A 22,946-nucleotide genomic window follows, 5' to 3' on the forward strand; every position below is an offset into this window, starting at 1 on the left:
CAATAAAAACCCAAAAAATTGTGTCTCAGAAAATTTGAATATTATGAAACAAGACCAATTGGTGCTTTTGCTTAGCAGTTCGGGCAGCGTGCCAAATCCTGCTGGAAAATGAAATCTACATCTCCATAATAGTTGTCAGTAGCAGAGGGAAGCTGTAAGATTTTGTAGGAAAACAAAACTTTAGACTTGATAATAAAACACAGTGGATCAACAACTGTTGGAATTAGACACTGTAGCTAATAAAATAAACCAGATAAAGATTTAAAAATAAAAATCTAATTCAAATTCCATTCATTTTTATTAAAAAATGTGAAAACAATCACAATTTAGGTTAGCTAGCTCGTTGCTAGCTTTAGTTCTCTCCCTGGTAACATTAGTGTGTTAGCTAGCTTGTCGCTAAGGTTATCTAGCTTGTCGCTAGCTTTAGTAGTCTTCCTGGTAACATTAGTGTGTATTTAGCTCATTGCTAGTGTTAGCTAGCTCGTCGCTAATATTAGATACCTCATCACTAGATTTAGTTCTCTTCCTGGTAACATTAGAGTGTTAGCTAGCTCGTTGCTAAGGTTAGACATCTCGTCACTAGCTTTAGCTCTCTTCCTGGTTAGCGTGTAATTTAGCTTGTTGCTAAGGTAGTACTTTTTGTTGACACTGGAGCTAATCAAATAAGCTCAAGCTAGCTCTTCACTAAGGTTGTCGCTAGCTTTAATTCTCTCCTGGTAGCATTAGTATTTTAGCTAGCTCATCACTAAGGTTAGCTAGCTAGTCGCTAGCTTTAGTTCTCTTCCTGGTAACATTAGTGTGTAATGTAACTCATCGCTAGGGTTAGTAAGGTCATCACTACCGCTTGTTTTTGGTCTTGAGCACTACAACACTAGTTCTGGCTTTTAGCATGTAGCCATGATGCTAATGCTAATTCCCGTATCCTCTCCTGTGGTTTGTGATTGGTCGGTTGTGCAGTTTTACTCACCGTGTTTGATGAGCGGTGCCGGTGGGCGGGAGGCGGCGGCTCGGCGTGGGCTGCAGTTTACAGGGATTACAGGTTGATTTAAGTACGACATGCTAATCCAGATTATCGTCTTATAAGTGTGGCACTCTGAAAATCAGCCCAGGACAGTTCAGACAGATCTCAGGTGAAGTGATCTTACTTCAAAAATATCCTATACAATTCTTTACACTTTCACTTTCTTTACATTTAAACTTTTAGTGAAGATTTAGTATCTTAAAAGTATTTTTAACTTAAAAATATATATTTTTTGTTGTGAAATGTCTATTTTCTATGAATAGAACTGACTTTAAATAAATATTCAGGGAATAATAGATATATAGGAGGTGTTTCAGACACATTCCTTCTCCCAAAATGTTGTTATTTTATAACACCACTTGAAAAAATATATATATATTTTTTATTTTTAACTTTTATGATTTTTAGATTTTTTTTATTGTTTTTCAATTCATTTTAAATCATCTTAAAATAAGAACATTTTTCTTGAAATGAAAGATTCTCAATTTTTATTGTCATTGTTTTTCAATTTTTTTGGTCAAATTCTTTAACTAAATACTTTAAAATAATGAATATTTCTAGACGTAGCATCTCAAGATTGTTCATATAACGTAGTATTTCTCAAGATAATGACATTTCCTCTATTTTTAAATGTTCTGACTTAGTAACTTAAACTAATTACTGTTTTCCTTTTAATATTATCTTGGAGTAAAATCTATTCTTAGTTTTTATCTACTTAGTATTTTTAAATAATTACATGTTCTACACATTTTCAATACAATTCTAAGTATGACTTTTATCTTAAATGATCTTTTTTTTATTAAATATCTCAAACTGACTTTTTGTCAAATTGTTTGTTGTTACTTAATATATTGTATATATATTTTTTAATCAAAGCATTTAGAAACTTTAATGTTTATGTACTATTTAATGTAGTATCTTTTATTACTGACTTTTTGTCAATTTCCAAACATAGTATCTTGAATTTTTTTATGTTTATACATTTTTTATGTACTTTCTGAAAATATTGACTTTTTTCTGACTTTCATAACATAGTATATTACATTTTCAATGTCTATTTATTTTTTATGTAGTTTCTCAAAATGTCAATGTTTATTTACTTTATTTACTTTTTTAGTTTTTCTTACTTTCTTAAGTTATCTTAAAATAACATTAATTTTACTTTACTTAGTGTCTGAAAATGAAATTTTCTCTATTTCTTTCACATATTTTCTACATTTGTTCACTTACTATCTAATAAAAGCCAAAATTTTTATATTTTGATGTAGTTAATTAGAATGAGATGCAACGTTTAGTAACAGGAAAAGAAGTTTTAGTTCCACCAGTGTAAAAATATTAAACCAGAGTGTAAAAGACAGAATCATTTTATTAATTCAGATTAATCCACAAACCGAGCATGTCCCTGTGGGACGACTGATACGTCCAATCAAATCTCATGTTCATGTTGTATTTACAGACACAAATCAAGACCCATGCTGATTTTATGGAGCTAAAAATAAAATCAGATAATATCAGCCAGTATCGTTTTTACACACATTTAGGTCTACAGTGCTGGACTGACGGATATTTTATATATTTTATTTGTTGTTTGTTGTATATTTTGTTAAATATTCTTCATCGTCTGTCCAACCCACGCAGGTTTTCTGTGTTATAACATTAAGCTAATGCTAAAAAATGCACAATAAAACAACATGCGACGATTCAAATTCTGATTAACATGACATTTTTGTAATTTTTGTAAAAATTTTTAGTAAAATTTCCGTAAAATGTTCATTTATACCAGCTGTTATACGCACTCTGTATCGTTTGGGTCTACTTAAATGGATGTTTTACACCCAGAAGCGACATGAGGCGCACAAATTGGCTCCAGCACCACTTCGGTACTCTTTCGCTACTACTTCAGAATATAAAATGACCTTAATTCGCCATCCTTTCACATCCTCCACATCGAGGGGGTCAATTCAAATCAATATAATCAATATAATCTTTCTTCAGATCTTCTATCTATATCGAAAATCTATATATCAATCAATATATCAATCTGTACACATCTCACTCAATTAAGTATATTGTATATACATATTTATACACATACAATTCTTACACAACTCGTATACAATTCATTAGCAAAACTAATGATGGTGCATAAACAGAGCAGGCGCATCAAATGCACTTATTCTTTTTTAATTTCCTTGCAAAAATATAGCTATATAAATATTTATTTTTTTACGTTAAATAATTTCGTAGGCTGGCTCTAACAGGGCTGTACGCTCGTGCAGAGCATTCGCTCGCTTCGGAACGAAAGCGTGCACCGTTAAATCCTTAAGCAAGTAAACGATGATTTTTGGCAAGGCGAGAAATGCTTGGAAACGATGCGTCCGCATTTTTTTTTGCGTTTCCAACCATTTGAGCCTTCTCTTCGATTTCGTGTCACGTAACGCCACGTCACGTTGGGTCATCGTCATCTTCACTGCAAACTGAACGCAAACGATGTTCTTGTTTTTTATGCAATCAATCGTTAAGTTTGGGTATACCCCGCTGCCGCTGTTAAAAACTAACCTTCTAAAGTCTTCTCAGTCGGTAGCTTCGCCTGCGCCCCCTGCTGGAGAGGCGGTTCTAGCACCTACGTCACAAAAAATTATTAACAAAGCTTAAAAGAAAGCTCAAAAGCTCGGAGGAAGAGTAGTAGAGTAGAGTGACAGAAGGGACTTGCAAACTTTCCAGCTTGGCCCAAAGCCCAGTCCAACACATCGAGGAGGAAATGTGTCCAAACACACAACGTCCCAATGGCTGAAGAGGAGGAAAAGACGAAAACAAAAACACTCCTGTCCGTACGATGACCCGTCTCGCAGTTCTCCTTCGGGTAGCGTTCCTCTCGTCTTCAGTAGAGTTCAGTAAAGCATGGTTGGACTTGCTTCGGTTGTGTGTTGGTTAGCATTTGTATGGCGTGTACGGCGTCTGAATCACCCCGTTACAGTACCGTGCAGGTTCCTGACTTTTTCTCGTCGTCCAGGCCGGCCGAGGACTCTTTCCGGTTCGGGTCGCTGAGCTCATCGAACAGTCCCGTCTCGATCATCTCCTGTTGCCAGGGAATGGGCACGGCTCCCGTGCTGAACTCTTTAAAGAACTTATCGTCCTTGGCGTCCAACTCGATGCCCTTGATGTCGGAGAACTCGGCGATGTCGCCGGTGTCCTTGGCGTAGACCACATTGGGCTTGGGCTCCCATGGCGGTTTGATGAGGCCGGCCTCCAGACGGGGGAAGTTGATGGACTTGAACCACTCGTGCTTCCGGGGGTCGTCACCCCTGTGGAGCACAGCGACAGCTTTTGTTACAAAATGATAGAAATCTTTGGGACATTGAACTATCACAGATATATTTTTTATTGTACGATTTCTTGGGACAAAACGACTGAAATGAATCTTGAATATACAGTTGTGGTCAAAAGTTTACATACACTTGTAAAAAAACATAATGTTATGGCTGTCTTGAGTTTTCAATAAGTTCTACAACTCTTATTTTTCTGTGATAGAGTGATCGGAACACATACATGTTTGTCACAAAAAACAGTTATAAAATTTGGTTCTTTCATAAATTTATTATGGGTCTGCTGAAAATGTCACCAAATCTGCTGGGTCAAAAATATACATACAGCAACATTAGTATTTGGTTACATGTCCCTTGGCCATTTTCACGGCAACTAGGCGCTTTTGGTAGCCATCCACAAGCTCCTGGCAAGCTTCAGGTCGAATGTTTGACCACTCTTCTTGACAGAATTGGTGCAGTTCAGCTAAATGTGATGGTTTTCTTGCATGAACCCGTTTCTTTAGCACTGTCCACATGTTCTCAATGGGGTTTAAGTCAGGACTTTGGGAAGGCCATTCTAAAACCTTAATTCTAGCCTGGTTTAGCCATTCCTTTACCACTTTTGATGTGTGTTTTGGGTCATTGTCTTGTTGGAACACCCAACTGCGCCCAAGACCCAACCTTCGGGCTGATGGTTTTAAGTTTTCCTGCAGAATTTGGAGGTAATCCTCCTTCTTCATTATCCCATTTACTTTCTGCAAAGAACCAGTTCCACTGGCAGCAAAACATCCCCAGAGCATAATACTACCACCACCATGCTTGACAGTAGGCATGGTGTTCCTGGGATTAAAGGCCTCACCTTTTCTCCTCCAAACATATTGCTGGGTGTTGTGGCCAAACAGCTCAATTTTTGTTTCGTCTGACCAGAGAACTTTCCTCCAGAAGGTTTTATCTTTGTCCATGTGATCAGCAGCAAACTTCAGCCGAGTCTTAAGGTGCCTTTTCTGGAGCAAGGGCTTCTTTCTTGCACGGCAGCCTCTCAGTCCATGGTGATGTAAAACACGCTTGACTGTGGAGACTGACACCTGTGTTCCATCAGCTTCCAAATCCTTGCAGACCTGCTTCTTGGTGATTCTTGGTTGACTCTTGACCATCCTGACCAATCTCCTCTCGGCAGCATGTGATAGCTTGCGTTTTCTTCCTGATCGTGGCAGTGACACAACTGTTCCATGCACTTTATACTTGCGTATAATTGTCTGCACAGTTGCTCTTGGGACCTGTAGCTGCTTTGAAATGGCTCCAAGTGACTTCCCTGACTTGTTCAAGTCAATAATTCGCTTTTTCAGATCCACACTGAGTTCCTTTGACTTTCCCATTGTAGCTTTTGTAGCTGAGTCTAATCACTGGGTCAAATGAGCCCTATTTAAATGGGCTCATGAGAAGTCAACAGCTGTAGTCAATCAGAATCACTTACAAGAAGTGAAGAGGCCATGACATGAAGCTAATTTGATTGACACAACTCGCTACATCACCAAAATTGACAAATTTTGTTGCTGTATGTATATTTTTGACCCAGCAGATTTGGTGACATTTTCAGCAGACCCATAATAAATTTATGAAAGAACCAAATTTTATGACTGTTTTTTGTGACAAACATGTATGTGTTCCGATCACTCTATCACAGAAAAATAAGAGTTGTAGAACTTATTGAAAACTCAAGACAGCCATAACATTATGTTTTTTTACAAGTGTATGTAAACTTTTGACCACAACTGTAGCTTGGAGTAGTCAGTAGTGCACAGCTTGTATAACAATGTATATATAATAGAGCTGCAACTAATGATTATTTTGCTAGTCGACTAATTTGATGGTTATTTTTTCGATTAGTCGACTAGTCAACGGTTATTTCTGCCATGTCCTCCATCGCTAAAAAACGATAGAAACAGCTAAAAATGAGATTTAAAAAGCATTTAAATGTCTAGATATTGTTGAAACGCAGAAAGTTCTGATATTCAGTAAGTAAATATGTAATCTGTTGTGTTTGGGCACTTTCGGAGACACAGACTAAGTTAAGTGTAAACTGTTTGAGTGAACCATTTATCCAACTTACATTGCATTTTTGTCCCCAGCACTTTGTGTAATGTGGTTCTTTTAAAAATTAACAATTAGTCGACAATGAAATTTGTTGCAGCCCTGATATATAACTCAAAACAAGTGAATACACCTCACAGTGAACATGTTTTTTCAAATTGTACCCAACACAATACAGTACATGCTTTATTCATCTACGTCACCATCGTCTACCAAAACAAGGCTGTGGGGGACGGACATAGCATTGGACCAATGGTTACTATAGCAATGCCGCCTCACTGTTGCGTTCCCAAATGCACTTCTTCTTCAAAAAGAAAGAAAACTTATAAATATTACCAAAACCACGCAGACAGAGTTGATGCAGTGTGTGCAGGGCATATATCTTGGACTGCTTGTTGTCTTCAGCAAACTTCTTGCAGGCTTTCTTGTGCATCAGTTTCAGAAGAGGCGACAGAGTTGATGCAGTGTGTGCAGGGCATATGATCTAAACACTGCAGTGAACTGACCTCCCACTTATTCAACCTCTGCAGCAATATTGGCAGCACTCATGCCCCTATTTTCTAAAGCCAACCTTTGCATTTTATGATGAACACGTGGACCCACCCTGTGGAGGCCTGTTCTGAGTGGAATCTGCCCTAAAAAAAGCTACTGTATGACCTGTATGGCCATGATGCTGAATCTCAGTTTCAGGGTGTTAGCGATCATCTTATAGCCTAGGCAAACAATTCTGTTTCTTGCATCTTCAAAGAGTTCTTTGCCATGAGGCGGCATGTTGGATATCCAGTGGCCACATGCATGTTGAAACGAAAGCAAGACTAGTGGACATGCTCATAAACCGTAACTAGCTTTACTAACTAGCTACAGTAACTGGATTGAGGGTTATGTGCAGAACGTGGAAGGTAGCTAGCCTTAGCTAATTGCCTTTGATTACTGTATTAAAAACTCGCATGTTAGCTAGGTTAGCTTGCTCACTAGTTAACCTAGTTGCTAACTAACTAACTACTGTATCTGTCCAGGTAAATAACGTGGCAACAGCATCCTTCTTCAACTTTTACATTCCAACCAGTGCCTTAAATAATCACTCTTTTATAAAGTGTTCTGAAAAAATCTGTTTATAAAATTAATGCTAACATGACCGTTACATGCTAAATACAGTCCAGCTAAGCAAGCTAAGTAAGTGTACACTCTTGGAAGATCGATTTACCAAACGTTCATCTGGCCAGATTGTCTGGCTAGGTAATATTAATATGGCTAGCCTTAGCCTTAGCTAGCTAGCACAGTAGCATACATCTTAAAATGAATCAGCAATCTCTATTGATTTTGTGAATCCATTCACGGTAAAGTACAGGATCTAAACTATGGAAGGTTTGACCTTTATAAGATTTCTTTCTTTTTGAAGAGAATAACTGAATTTGGGAACCTTGTCAAAGAACTCTCTGGGGATGCGAGAAACAGAATTGTTGGCCTAGGCTATAAGAAGATTGCTAACACCCTGAAACTGAGATACATCACTATGGCCAAGAAGGTCATACAGCAGTTGTCCAGGATAGATTCCACTCAGTGTAAAATCAAGAGGTCGGCTTTATAAAATAGGGGCATGAGTGTTGCCAGTATTGCTGCAGAGGTTGAATAAGTGGGAGGTCAGTTCACTGCAGAGTTCAGATCATACGCTCTGCACACACTGCATCAACTCTGTCTGCATGTTTCTGTCCTAGAATGTAGCCTCTTCTGAAGCTGATGCACAAGAAAGCCTTTAAGAAGTTTGCTTAAGACAAGTAGTCTAAGAGTATGGATAACTGGAACCATGTCCTGTAGTCTGATGAGACCAAGATTAACTGGTTTAGCTCAGATGGTGGTCCTGGTGAGGAATACCAAGACAACTACAGTCACTTGCTTACAGTCAAGCATGGTGGTGGTAGCATCATAGTCTGGGGCTGCTTGAGTGCTTGGGCACTGTTTTCCAACTAGATAACGACCCTAAACACACCACCAAGATGACAACTGCCATGCTGAGGAAGTTGAAGGTAAAAGTGGTGGACTGGCCAAGTATGTACCCAACCTACTGGTCATAAAAAAATAAGAGAGCACTTAAAAATGATTTTTTTTTTCAGAACTGTATGTCCAATTGAGCATCTGTGGGGCATCCTCGAGTGGGAGGTGGAGAAGTGCAAGGTTTTTAACATCCATCCATGGAGGGGTGGAATAGGATTCCAGTAGCTCTGGTCATTTTCATACCCAAGATAGTTACGATTGTGTGCTAGATACAAATGGGGTGGTTACATAAAATATACACATTTTGGGCACAATTTGGACATTTTTACTTGGAAGTGTACTCACTTTTGTTGCAGCCTCTTAGACGTTAATAATTTAAAAAGTGCACAAGAAGCGTATTTAACCCTCTGTTTGCATCCCATAACGCTAGCTTCAGCTCTGAGCGCCGCCATCACTGTACTGATAAAGACATGGACATATATATACATAGACTCCTCATAGTCTGCCTCCTGGTGCCGGCTGCTACGCTTTGCAGAGTCTATTGGAGCTGAAGCTAGCGTTTTAAATAAGCTTCTTGTGCACTTTTTAAAATTATTAATGCTTCGTTTTAAATGTCAGGGCTCTCCGGATTCTAGCAAGAAGTTGTGGAGCTACTTTGAGCTGGATAACGGTGGAAAAGTTCACTGCAGTGCTCAGACCATAAACCACACAATGCATCAACTCTGTCTGCATGGAACTGCCCTAGAAGGGAGCCTCTTCTGAAGCTGATGCACAAGAAAGCCTGCAAATAGTGATTTATCATCAGAGAACAGTAGACCTAAACTGCTGTGGAACTCTGATTACTGTAAGTTGAATCTTAAAGCTTACTTGCAGCCCAGGCGCTCGTCGATCTTCTTCTTGAGGAACTGCTGGATGATGTCCTTGGTGGGGGCGTCAAAGTTCTTGTGCTCAAATTTGGGATCCTCGTTGATGATGCGTCTCTGAACCTCCTCCTTCTCCACCTTCTCCTTCTTGGCTTCGGGACCTTTAAAGGTGGTGTATCCTGCAACCATCTCATAGATACTGACCCCCAGAGCCCACCAGTCCACGGACGTCCGGTACGGAGTATCCGTCAGGATCTCAGGGGCCATGTACGCTCCGGTACCGGCCTGAGAAAAGAGAGAGAAACCAGTTAAATACTGTAAACTTCAGTTTCTCAATCAGTTTCTCTGATTGTGCTATTTATAGGTTTATGTTTGAGTAAAATGAACATTGTTGTTTTATTCTATAAACTACAGACAACATTTCTCCCAAATTACAAATAAAAATATTCTCATTTAGAGCATTTATTTACAGAAAATGAGAAATGACTGAAATAACAAAAAAGATGCAGAGCTTTCAGACCTCAAATAATGCAAAGAAAACAACAAGTTCATATTCATAAAGTTTTAAGAGTTCAGAAATAATCAATATTTTAACCCTGTTTTTAACCCTCCTTTTATTTTTCTAAAGTTTGAAAGTTTGAACATCTAGAAAAATGTTTTTTTTTTTTCAGTATGAAACGTCTTCTGCTTGCCTTTATTAGTGTAATCAACATATAATATAAAAATGGTTCATCTGACATTTTTGCAACCAACCCAACCACCCTGCAAAATTTTTTATTAAAACAAAAAAATGTAAATGTTACGTTTTAACAAACATTTACGTGAAGACTGAATACAGAAATCTCTGGCACATGCTAACATTTTTGTTGATAAATCTACAAAAAGGAAAATATTAAACAAGAATGAACAAGAGTTCATGGGAGGACACCACGGAGGAAGACACTGCTGTCCTCCAAAAAAAACATAAAAAGCTGCAGGTTTGAAGTTTGCAAAAAAAAAGAGCACCTGGATGTTCCACTACTGCACTACTGGCTAAATATACTGTGCACAGATGAAACCGAATTTCACACCATCATCTAAACCTCATCCCAACTGTGAAACATGGTGGAGGGAGCATCATGGTTTGGGGCTGCTTTGCTTTGCTGCCTCAGGGTCTGGACGGATTTTGCCGTCATCAACGGAAAAGTGAATTCCCAAGTTTACCAAGTTTACATTTTACAGGAAAACTTAAGACCATCTGTCTCCAACTGAAGCTCAACAGAGGACGGATGATGCAACAGAACAACGACCCAAAACATAGAAATAAATCAACAACCGAACGACTTCAACAGAAGAAAATAAATAAATACTCCTTCTGGAGAGTCCTGACCTCCTGAACCTAACTGAGATGCTGCAGCATCATGACCTCAAGAGAGAGATTCACACCAGATATCCCATAATATTATAGCTGAACTGAAACAGTTTAGTGAAGAGGAATGATCCAGAATTCCTCCTGACCGTTCTGCAGGTCTGATCTGCAGCTACAGGAAACCATTGGTTGAGGTTTTTGCTGATAAAGGAGGATCAACCAGTTATTAAATACAAAGATTCACATATTTTAACCCCCTCACTGTGAATATTAACATTTTGTGTTCAATAAAATCATGCAAACATATATTATTTAGTGTGGTTTTAGTTTAATCAGACTGTGTTTGTCTATTGTTGTGACGTAGATATAGATCAGAACACATTTAATCACCAATTTATGCAGAAATACAAGTATAATCCCAAAGGGTTCACATACTTTTTGTAGCTGTATCTATAATTAAATAAAAGCTAAAGTTAGAAGTAAAAGTTAAGCAGTAATAGACGGTTAGGGCTGTTTATGTAAGCGCTGGCCGGCCCGATGCTCCTATCTGACCTCTCCTCAGAGCTCCGGCCAAGAATCTTAATCCTAATCCTCTACTATCTGTCAGGAATCATGTGAGGATCCAGAGTGATGAAGAGAAGCAAGACCTGACATTACATAAAAACTACCTGCATACCAACAGATTACCTGCAGTTACTCATCAATACTCATCAATACTTATAATTACTCATCAGTACTTATAATTACTCATAAATACTTATAATTACTAAAATTACTCATCAGTACTTATAATTACACACCAGTACTTATAATTACTCATAAACACTTATAATTACTACAATTACTCAACACTTATAATTACTATAATTACTCATCAGTACTTATAATTACTCATAAATACTTATAATTACTACAATTACTCATCAGTACTCATAATTACGCACCAGTACTTATAATTACTCATCAACACTTATAATTACTACAATTACTCAACACTTATAATTACTCATAAATACTTATAATTACTCACCAGTACTTATAATTACTCATAAATACTTATAATTACTCATCAGTACTTATAATTACTACAATTACTCATCAGTACTTATAATTACTGACCATTACTTATAATTTCTCATCAATACTTATAATTACTACAATCACTCATCAGTACTTATAATTACTCACCAGTTCTTATAATTACTCATAAATACTTATAATTACTACAATCACTCATCAATACTTATAATTACCCATCAATACTTATAATTACTTATCAACACTTATAATTACTACAATTACTCATCAGTACTTATAATTACTCATCAATACCTGCAATTACTCAACAATACTTATAATTACTCATCAATACGTATAATAACTCATCATCACTGATAATTACTCATCAATTACTCATCAATACATATAATTACTCACCAGTACGTATAATTACTCATCAACACTTATAATTACTCATCAACACTTATAATTACTCACCAGTACTTATAATTACTCATCAACACTTATAATTACTCACCAGTACTTATAATTACTCATTAATACTTATAATTATTCATCAACACTTATAATTATTCATAAACACATATAATTACTCATCAATTACTCATCAATACTTGTAATCACATATAAATACTTATAATCACTCATCAATACATATAATTACTCATCAGTATTTATAATCACTACAATTACTACACTTACTCGTCAGTACTTATAATTATTCATCAACAATTCCAGTTGTTTATCAACAATTATAATTACTCATCAATACTATAATTACGCATAAATATTTATAATTATCTATCAATAATTCCAAGTATTTATAAATATTTCTTATCATATAACCATATAATCATCACCAATTTTGTAGCACTGAATTAATTGTAGTGAAAGTTGCAAAAGTTCTCTTCATTTGGCAGAAAGTGTTAAAGTTCAGTTTATTTTTAAATTTAAATTTTTAAAAGTTAAAGTTTAATTTTTAGAAGTTATGAAAGCATAAATTATAAAAGTTCTGTTTATTTTGCAGAAATTATTAAAGTCCTATTTATTTTTTTAGAAGTGAATAAAAGTTGTTTATTTTTCAGAACTTTTAAATGTTTTGTTTAATTTTAAAAAGTTGTAAAAGTTCTGTTGCTCCTTTGCAGAAGTTATAAAAGATGTGTTTATTTTCCAGAGGTTTTACAAGTTTTTATGTTTATTTTACAGAAGTTATAAAAGTTCAGTTGTTCATTTTGCAAAAGTTAAAGAAGTTCTTTTGTTTATTTTGCAGAAGTTATAAAAGTTCTGTTTGTTTTTTAGACGTTATAAAAGTTATTTTGTTTATTTTTCAAGTTTTTTTTTCAAATTTTCAAAAATGTTTAGAGTTTAATAAGAATTTGTTCAATTGTAGTATCGTATAGCTTATGTTGATGTACTTTATGCAATAGTGGAAAAAAGTGTAGAAAATTCAGCCAAATGTTTTGTTTCGTTTGGTTTTGGTCACAATTTTTATATAATTACTAAACTTATTATTTGCTAGATGTCTTTCCTTTCTTATTTTTGGAGAGTTTCAAAGAATTAATGCTGTCACTTGCACAGAGTCTATTCATTTATACCATTTATAAAGTAGCTAGCACTTTCTTTCTTTCAGATGACTAAATAAGTGTTTTTATTAGTGACAATAACATTTCAATATTAGGCAACCTCACACCCAGCACCATGCCATTAAAATACATTAAAAAAGTCAGTTCTGTTGGTTAAAATTACTTTTTGTTAAGTGTGAAAGAGAGCCAAGCTAACCTAGTTAGCACTAGCTGTTTTATCATTAGCTAGCTTCATGGCCAAGCAGCTGGAAGCACCAAAAACAATGATAAAACACAAGTGAATACATCTTAAAACTTGTTTTGATAAGACTGTATAGCTTATTTCTAGAATTTTTAACTTTGTTTTTGCACCAGAGAAAAAGCAAAATCACTAGTGATTCTGTCAGAACTTCGCTTTTTCTTGTGCTTTTAGCAGCTTGGCCATGTAGATACCTAATACTAGCACTATATCATTAAAAAAGACAAAATGCTAAAAAAAGACAAAAAGTCAGTTTTTTTTGTGGAAACTACTACAGGTTTGGTTAAAAGAGAAAAGTGAAAGGTGTTTGAAAAAGTTTAAAACCATTTAAAAAAGACATCTTTTTAATTTTAAACTTCAAAAAATCTGTACATATAAAGTACATCCTTACATAAACATCTTTTCAACTATTTTAAAAGACATCTTTTTAATTTAACTTTTAACCAAAATGTGTCCTTACTTAAAAATATGTTTCTAAGTAAGTTCCTGTTTAGCAATTTCAAAAAAGTTTAAAAAGAAGTCTTTTTACTTTTAAAACGTAAATTTTTACCAAATCTGTATCGCTTCTAACTTTTAACTTTTAAACAAAATGTATTACATAAAAAAATATGTCCCGTCATAAACATCTCTCAATCTGTCTGTAAATTCAAAAAGATGTTTTGAAGTTTTTAACAAATCTCTACATAGAACATTTAAAATGACGTCTTTAACTTTAACTTTTTTCCAAAATGTGGCCTTACAAAAAAATCCTCAAAAGACATATTTTTACCTTTTAACTTTTACTTTACATAAATGTCTTTACAGCTACTACAAAAAGGACATCTATTTAATTTTTAACAAATCTCACTCACTCATCGTCAACCGCTTTATCCGTTTAGGGTCGCGGGGGAGCCGGAGTCTATCCCAGCAGGCATCGGGCAGAAGGCAGGACACACCCTGGACAGGCCACCAATCCATCGCAGGGCATTTTTAACAAATATTTATGTAGAAAATATGTCCTTGCGTAAAGTTTTTTGAACTGTTTTAAAAGACATATTTGCAACTTTAACTTTGAACCAAAATGTGTCCTTACATACAAATACGTCCCTACTTAAACATCATTTTAGTGATTTCCGTGTTTTAACAAATCTGTAGCTATAAAGAAAAAGGTCCTTAAATAGATATCTTTTCAACAACTTCAAAAGGATGTCTTTTTTCCAAAATTAAACATAGTTCAGCAAAAGACCAATCATATATTCTGAGAGTATTTTTACCAATATAGTGCTTAAAGTGTAGCACTAGCTAGGTTGGCTCTTCTCTTCTGGAAACTAGCTTTAGCTTTAGCCAGAAGCTACCTTCTTTTTCGTTGAAATTAAAGGAAAGAAAAAAAAGGAAAGAGTGGATATATTTTATGTATTGGATATATAGGACATATAGATATAGTTATAGAGAGCGTAAAGGTAGAAATAACTTTAGCGGGAATGTTAAAAACATTAAAATGTATTAAAAAGTAAGAACATTATTTTTTTTGCTGAGATTAACACACCTAGCTCAGCTAATCTAGCTAATTACTTGTGTATTTTGTTTTTCACTCAATATATATGTATATAAATATATATTTCTGCATCCCGCTCACACACTTCTGCTCAGTGCTCAGTGTAGCACTAGCTAGGTTTGCTCTTCTCTTCTGGAAACTAGCTTTAGCTTTAGTGTTATATAGCTACATTCTGTTTGTTTGAAAATAAAGAAACAAAAAAAGGAAAGATGCTTATATTGTGGATATATTTTATATATTGGATATATAGGTAAATGTTATACAATGTACAATGTAAATGTTATAAACATTAAAACTTATTAAAAAGTAAGAACATTAGCTGTTTTTTGCTGTGATTAAAGCATCTAGCTCAGCTAATCTAGCTAATTACTTGTGTATTTTGTTTTTCACTCAATATATATGTATATAAATATATATTTCTGCTCTCGCTCACACACTTCTGCTCAGTGCTCAGTGTAGCACTAGCTAGGTTTGCTCTTCTCTACTGGAACTAGCTTTAGCGTTATAGAGCTAGCTTCTTTTTGGTTGAAAGTAAAAGAAAGAAAAAAGGAAAGATGCTTATATTGTGGATATATTTTATATATTGGATATATAGGACATATAGATATAGATATAGAAAGCGTAAAGGTAGAAATTACTTTAACGTAAATGTTATAAACATTAAAACATATTAAAGGTTAAGGTTTTTGCTCTGATTAATTATTTTGTTTTTCACTCAATATATGTATATAAATATATATTTCTGCATCCCGCTCACACACTCCTGCTCAGTGCTCAGTGTAGCATTAGCTAGGTTGGCTCTTCTCTACTGTAAAACTAGCTTTAGTGTTATATAGCTACATTCTTTTTGGTTGAAAGTTAAAGAAAAAAAAGGAAAGATGTTTATATTGTAGATATATTTTTTATATATGTTGGATATATATGAAATATAGATATAGTTATAGAGAGCGTAAAGGTAGAAATGACTTTAACGTAAATGCTATAAACATTAAAACATATTAAAAAGTAAGAACATTAGCTGGTTTTTGCTCTGATTAGAGCATCTAGCTCAGCTAATATAGCTAATTACTTGTGTATTTTGTTTTTCACTCAATATATATGTATATAAATATATATTTCTGCTCTCGCTCACACACTTCTGCTCAGTGCTCAGTGTAGCACTAGCTAGGTTTGCTCTTCTCTACTGGAACTAGCTTTAGCGTTATAGAGCTAGCTTCTTTTTGGTTGAAAGTAAAAGAAAGAAAAAAGGAAAGATGCTTATATTGTGGATATATTTTATATATTGGATATATAGGACATATAGATATAGATATAGAGAGCGTAAAGGTAGAAATGACTTTAACGTAAATGATATAAACATTAAAACATATTAAAAAGTAAGAACATTATGTTTTTTGCTCTGATTAGAGCATCTAGCTCAGCTAATCTAGCTAATTACTTGTGTATTTTGTTTTTTACTCAATATATGTATATAAATATATATTTCTGCATCCCGCTCACACACTTCTGCTCAGTGCTCAGTGTAGCACTAGCTAGGTTTGCTTTTCTCTAAAGATTCTTAAATTGTGGATATATTTTCTATATATTGGATATATAGGACATATAGGTATAGTTATAGAGAGCGTAAAGTTAGAAATGGATAACGTAAATGTTATAAACATTAAAACTTAAAAAAAGTAAGAACATTAGCTGTTTTTTAAAAGCATAGCTGTGATTAAAGCATCTAGCTCAGCTAATCTAGCTAATTACTTGTGTATTTTGTTTTTCACTCAATATATATGTATATAAATATATATTTCTGCATCCCGCTCACACACTTCTGCTCAGAGCGAGGTTCAGCAGACTGAGCAGAGACAGATTTGCGTAATTCTTTCTAAGTAAGCGGATCAGGAGCGTAAAGTCAAGCCAGCCGCTGGTGGTTAGCCTTGAGCTTCGGGCTGCACTGGTGACCCAAGAAGGGCACGGGATAATGAGCTTAGCTTAGCCGCTCCATCAAACAGACTTTCATTTTACTCAAGCAGATCTGACTCCTGTTCGGACCCTCTGTCCCTCTAAAAACAGCAGATTTTCTAATTTTAAAAGCTAATTTCGTTGGACACCAAGTGTACAGTTCATGCATGCAGCTAAAATCAAATCTTGTGAATGAAATGCTAAGCTAGCTAGCCTAGCTTCACCTTAAATTAGCCTTATTGTTTGGTCACTGTAGACTTAAGTGTTAGTTTTAGAGTATTAGTCTTAATTATGACTTTTAGCGAATTTTTTAGCACTTTAGCTTAAATGCGTCTCAATCTACCTAATTTATACGTGTTTACTCATCATAACTTTGGAGCTTAAAAGTACAATGTAATTGTGGTTTAAATTGCATCAGAAACAACATGTTTTATGTTTCTTGTTTTTTTTTTAGTACATTTTAGTACAATAATGTAAATAAAGCAAAACAGTAAACAGCAATCAGGATTTTTGCACATTTTTGGTTAAGAATAAACAATAAAACAGTAGTTAAATCAAATTTAATATATGCACGCATGCTCATCAAAGGAAGTAACTTAGATTAACCTTATTTAGTCTTAATTAGCAATACTGAAAGGTTGAGTAAGATTGACTTACTGTGCAAAATCTTAAACAAGTCTTAATTACAAAAAAAACCCAAGATTTACCGAATGTTAACACAGCAGCTGACATGTTTTAAGGTAATATTTTCTTACACTGACTGGAATGTTCATTTATATTCCTATAAACAGTTAAAAAAATCAATAGCAGCTCCTATTGTGGTCAGGAATTGCAGCAGAGTTAAAGCTAATAATGCTAATAAAGCTAATAATGTCTTGCATGTCTGTAAATCTGTCTATATAAAAAAAAGGTATCCTAATTTTTTTGCTACTGTTTGTTCCTTTTTTAGAGTGTTGTTATGTTTTTTAAGCTTCTTTTTTACATATTGACTTGTTATGTAATTTTAAGCTAAGATTTTGGGTATACTAACTTCAATGTTCTTTCAAGTCGTGTATTGTTTCTAAAAACAGTAAAACAAATCAGTTGCAGCTCCTTAGTAATTTATTAGTACAAAAAATAGATTTTATCATTCTGCTACAAGGATCTAATTTGTCAGGTTAGCATTGATCATCTGCTTTCCACTTTTGGAACTCAGATTAGCTCCGTTTTATTCTTTCTTAAATTTTATAGTTTGATTTTTATTGTTCTTCCTTTTCATTAATTATTTGTATTAATTTATACTTTTTTTTAATTTTTACTTTGATTCTTATGTTCTTAGTTTATTATTATTCATTTTACCATTTCTTATAATTTGTATTATTTTATTTTATAATTTACTTTTATTGTTATTATTTTTCTTTATTTTAAATTGGATAAATGCTTTACTTTTTATGTGTTAATGTTTTTTTAAAAACCTTGTTTATGATCATTTTATTTAGATTTCCCTTTTTTTGCACCAGGAGTAAAGCAGCATAAAGTTATCCAAAAGCAGTGTGTAAGACTGGTGGAGGAGAACATGATGCCAAGAAGTATGAAAAAAAACTGTGATTAAAAACCAGGATTATTCCACCAAATATTGATTATTTCTGAACTCTTAAAACTTTATGAATATGAACTTGTTTTCTTTGCATTATTTGAGGTCTGAAAGCTCTGCATCTTTTTTGTTATTTCAGTCATTTCTCATTTTCTGTAAATAAATGCTCTAAATGACAATATTTTTATTTGGAATTTGGGAGAAATGTTGTCTGTAGTTTATAAAATAAAACAACTTCCAAGTTAAAATAAAGGTTGATTGATTGATTGACTGATTGGTTGGTTGATTGGTTGATTGATTGATAATTTGCATAGCTACAAGACTCTGTGGAGCCATTATGAGCTCTAATAGAGCAGATGAGGTCACCAAAGCTCATTGATCAGGACACAAATGAAAGTCTCAGAGCTTGACCGGCGCTTATAATTGGCACAGCTATACTCAGCATGAGATCAAATGGGTTATATAACAGAAGCAGCGACACCTCGCAAGAACATTCCTGACAGGTAATCCCCAGGTTTACTAAGAAAGAAAGCCAATAGGACGGAGAACCAGAGAACCGGAGAACCTGGCGACCGTTGGGATGGTAACAATAATCATTGGTCAGTTTAACCCCTTGAAAACATCGTTTTAAACAGAATTAAAGCCACTAAGTTAAGGCCAGGTCTTCTTGACCTTCTTCATAAGAGAAGATATCTAGCTAGCTGACCTCATAGAATAATCTAAAGAGCATTTAGAGCCCTTTAGTTGTTGCTCTCCACCTGTTGACGTCACCCGTTGACAAGGACGGTGGTTCTTAAACTGGTCCTCATGGGACCCCAGATGGTTTGAGCTTTAGCTTTGGGTCTTTAGCTTCAGGTATTTAGCTAATTGCGTTGGAGCGAAAGTACGGGCTGTCTGGATTGCCCTAAGGACTGGATTGTCCTGAGAAGCATGAGTGACACGAGTGGTCTAATAAGCTAAGAAGATATCCCGTACGAAGTTTCCCCATGGTTTGTTCCATTTTGTAGACTGTTTGCCATGGGTTTGAAAGCTCTACCTTATTAAATAAAGGTTCTAATATGTTTCAATTGACATATTGACCTCTTTTATTCGTTTCTGTGATTACACACACAAATCCAAAGTAAAAACAGCTTGAATCTTACCTTCTGGGTGGTCGTTTTCCCATTTGGAAGCTCGATCGCCAGACCAAGGTCGGAGAGACGGCACTGGCCCTGGCTGTCCAGGAGAACGTTCTCAGGCTTCATGTCGCGGTACACAATGTCCATGGCATGCAGATGCTGGATGCCGGTGACGATCTGAGCGGTGTAGTAAATGATCCGCTCCATCTCGATGCCTTTCTCGCCGATGTTGTAAATGTGGTACTTAAGATCGCCGCCGTTCATCAGGGTCATGGTCAAGCACAGGTGGGTCTTGGTGTCGTAGGCGTAGGCCAAGCTCACGATGAAGGGGCTGTTGACCCGTTCCAGGATCTTCTTCTCCAGCAGGGCCATTTTTTCGCCGTGCTTTTTCTTCAGGCGCTTCTTGCACAGCTTCTTGCAGGCATACATCTGGCCAGTGTTCTTCACTTGCACGGCGCATACCTGGGAACAGGTTGTTGAATCACCAAGTTAGAAGAGCTCTAGAAGGAATTTGTAAGGATGTAGGAAGGCTTGGTCCAACAAATTGCACAAATTCTTCAATCTAACCTTCTTAAACATTGCCGGTAATTGATTTTCATCAACTGCCACAAGTGGCTCAAGTGGTAAACCTTCGGGAGCAGATCATACAGAACCAGCATGAGACAAGAACGAACTTACCTCTCCGAATCCACCCTTTCCAAGCGTCCTGAACTCGTAGAAGTATTTGTCGGTGATGGGCTGCCTCTCGTACTCCTTCCACTGCAGGAACTTGTCGAAGAAAGGGCTGGTCTGGTAATCCGCGAACGGCTTGCCTTTGAGGAACTCCCTCGTCGCTTCTTTCACTTTGCCCATCATCACCTCTTCAAAGTCCTTGTCCGAGACCGCCTTGCACTTCTCCAGGGCGTCTCCGGTCAGGTAGGACAGGAAGCTCTTGGACCCTTCCTTGCAGAATTTGTTGATGATGTTGGTGCGGGCCTTGTCCTTGGCGGCGCCTTCGGCCAGGTTCCAGTCGTTCAGTTCGTCCAGGAACTCGGCGGCGGCGATGTACTCGGGAGAAGCCTGGCGAAGGTACTGCCTGAAGAGTTTCTGTCCAATGGGCTGATGTTCGCACAGGGACTCGAAGTCCTTTTCCACAGTGGACCGGAGCGCCGTGCACTGCTCGGGTTTGGGCAAGGACAAGCTCCGGCGCCGTTTCTTCATTTCCTTGTCGTCGCCGCCTTGGGCTTTTAGGTAGGCCGTATTGGCCACCAGGTTATCGAGTGCCCCCATGTCACACATCTTGGCGGCTGTTTCAGATCAGATCCCACCCTGAGAACTTGGAGCTCCGTGGAACTGCGACGGACGGAATGGATGCAATGGACAGAATGGACCAAATGGTGGACGCTGCGCTCTCAGGCTTACTCTACTCCTGGGGTGTGTGTGTCTATGTGTGTATGTATGTGTGTTTGTATGTGTGTATATGTGTGTGTGTCACTGTGTGTGTGTGTGTGTGTGTGTATCTCGATGCAAAGCCAAGGCGCAAATGAGCCTCTCAGAGAGGTGCACCAGCAGGACCAAGGCACACTGACAAACCCAGTAATTACTCATTTAGAATTAAATACCTGCCAGGGATTTTCACTTAAGTATCTTTGTGTGGTCTATACTTGGATACTATTCATGGAAAGAACCCATAAGAGGGTTCTTCCCTAAGAAGCTTTATGGAGGACTAAATTTAGCCAGAAGCAGAGCACCAACTAATGGCAGCCCATCGGGCGACGCTGTCTAAACATTACTGCTGATACAATGAGCATAAAGAAGGTGTGGGACCTAACAACTCAGCACCGCGGAGAATTACTGCAAAACAAAAAAACGCTGAGGTCGCCACACTGCACTGTTCTACACCTGATCTACCTGTTTATTCCTGCATACTAAAAAATAAGAAGAGTTTATCCTGCTTTTGTTGGAGTAACTGCCTCTACTGCCCAGAGAGGGAAGACTTATGTTATGTTGGATAATGATAATTACCAATAAAACCATAAAACTTCCCCTATTCCCCTATAACTCCAACCCCCATCCAAAATAACTAACTGGAGCTCCATCATTCTAATAAAATAATAGTTCTACAGGTAGAGTGGTATCTCAGATTAGATTAGAGCACCAGGTTATCATAACTTAACAAGGTTATGGGTCCCCCTGCAATAGAAACCCCAACTTTCTCAGCTGGGATATAAACAAATATGGGCAATAATTAATTAGTGATTGATTAGTAGAGGTTTGAATCTCTCAATACTGATTTTTGGGGTCACGATTCGATTCAAGATTTTTTTAAGATTCAAATTGTCATTAAATGTGTTTTTTTTTTGTTTAAGTTATGTGATTGAAAATAAAAACAAAAAGAATATTTATTTAAAAGGACACTTCAAGTTCACTGTTGTATTAATTCTGTTTGGGGCGTTTTCGGTTTATACCAAAAATATACCAATATCAGTCTGGAAAAGGTTATAAAGTCATTTCTAAATCTTTGTGACTCCAGGGAACCACATTGATTCACTATTATTCACTAATAAAGAAAACACTAATGGAACCTTCCCAGGAGTGACCGGCCGACCGACTGAAATTACTCCAAAAGGGCATGAAGAACTCATCCAGGAGATCCCAAAAAACCCAGAACAACATTTAAAGAACTGCTTGTGTTAATGATTCAATAATTAGAAATAAACAATAAATACTTTTTTCACGTAAAGCCAGGCTGTTTTAAATAGATTTTGTTTTTGCTCTTCATAAATTAAATTATCATTTAAAAACTGCTTTTTAGATTTACTCATGTTGATTTTATAATCAAGAGGAAGATGGATGATCACAAACCATCAAACCACCAAACTGAACTGCTTGAATTTTTACACCAGGAGTAAAGCAGCATAAAGTTATCCAAAAGCAGTGTGTAAGACTGGTGGAGGAGGAGAACATGATGCCAAGATGCATGAAAAAAAACTGTGATTAAAAAACAACCAGGGTTATTCCACCAAATATTGATTATTTCTGAACTCTTAAAATCTCTTTATGAATATGAACTTGTTTTCTTTGCATTATCTACATTTTCTGTAAATAAATGCTCTAAATGAGAATATTTTTATTTGGAATTTGGGAGAAATGTTGTCTGTAGTTTATAGAATAAAACAACAATGTTCATTTTACTCAAACATAAACCTATAAATAGTAAAACCAGAGAAACTCTCTGATCTCTTTATGTTTTACAGAGTTGTATATGAATAAAGTAAAATAAAGGAACAGCAGTGTTTTGTACAGAAACTCACTCTGCTGTAGTGTGACC

General features: G+C 36.0%; 1 protein-coding gene across 1 annotated transcript; it reads right to left on the reverse strand.

Moving 5' to 3' along the window:
* Positions 1-2,625: 2,625 nt before the first annotated feature.
* Positions 2,626-21,182, reverse strand: grk7a (G protein-coupled receptor kinase 7a). Its single transcript, XM_007241981.4, has 4 exons — positions 20,315-21,182; positions 19,661-20,098; positions 9,277-9,557; positions 2,626-4,326 (listed from the first exon to the last, which is right to left on the reverse strand). The coding sequence occupies exons 1-4, from the start codon at positions 20,912-20,914 to the stop codon at positions 3,993-3,995; spliced, it is 1,653 nt and encodes a 550-aa protein (XP_007242043.1). The 5' UTR covers positions 20,915-21,182; the 3' UTR covers positions 2,626-3,992.
* Between the last annotated feature and the right edge of the window lie 1,764 nt (positions 21,183-22,946).

The sequence above is a fragment of the Astyanax mexicanus genome, chromosome 4 (assembly GCF_023375975.1).
Source record: "Astyanax mexicanus isolate ESR-SI-001 chromosome 4, AstMex3_surface, whole genome shotgun sequence".
Lineage (NCBI taxonomy): Eukaryota > Metazoa > Chordata > Actinopteri > Characiformes > Acestrorhamphidae > Astyanax > Astyanax mexicanus.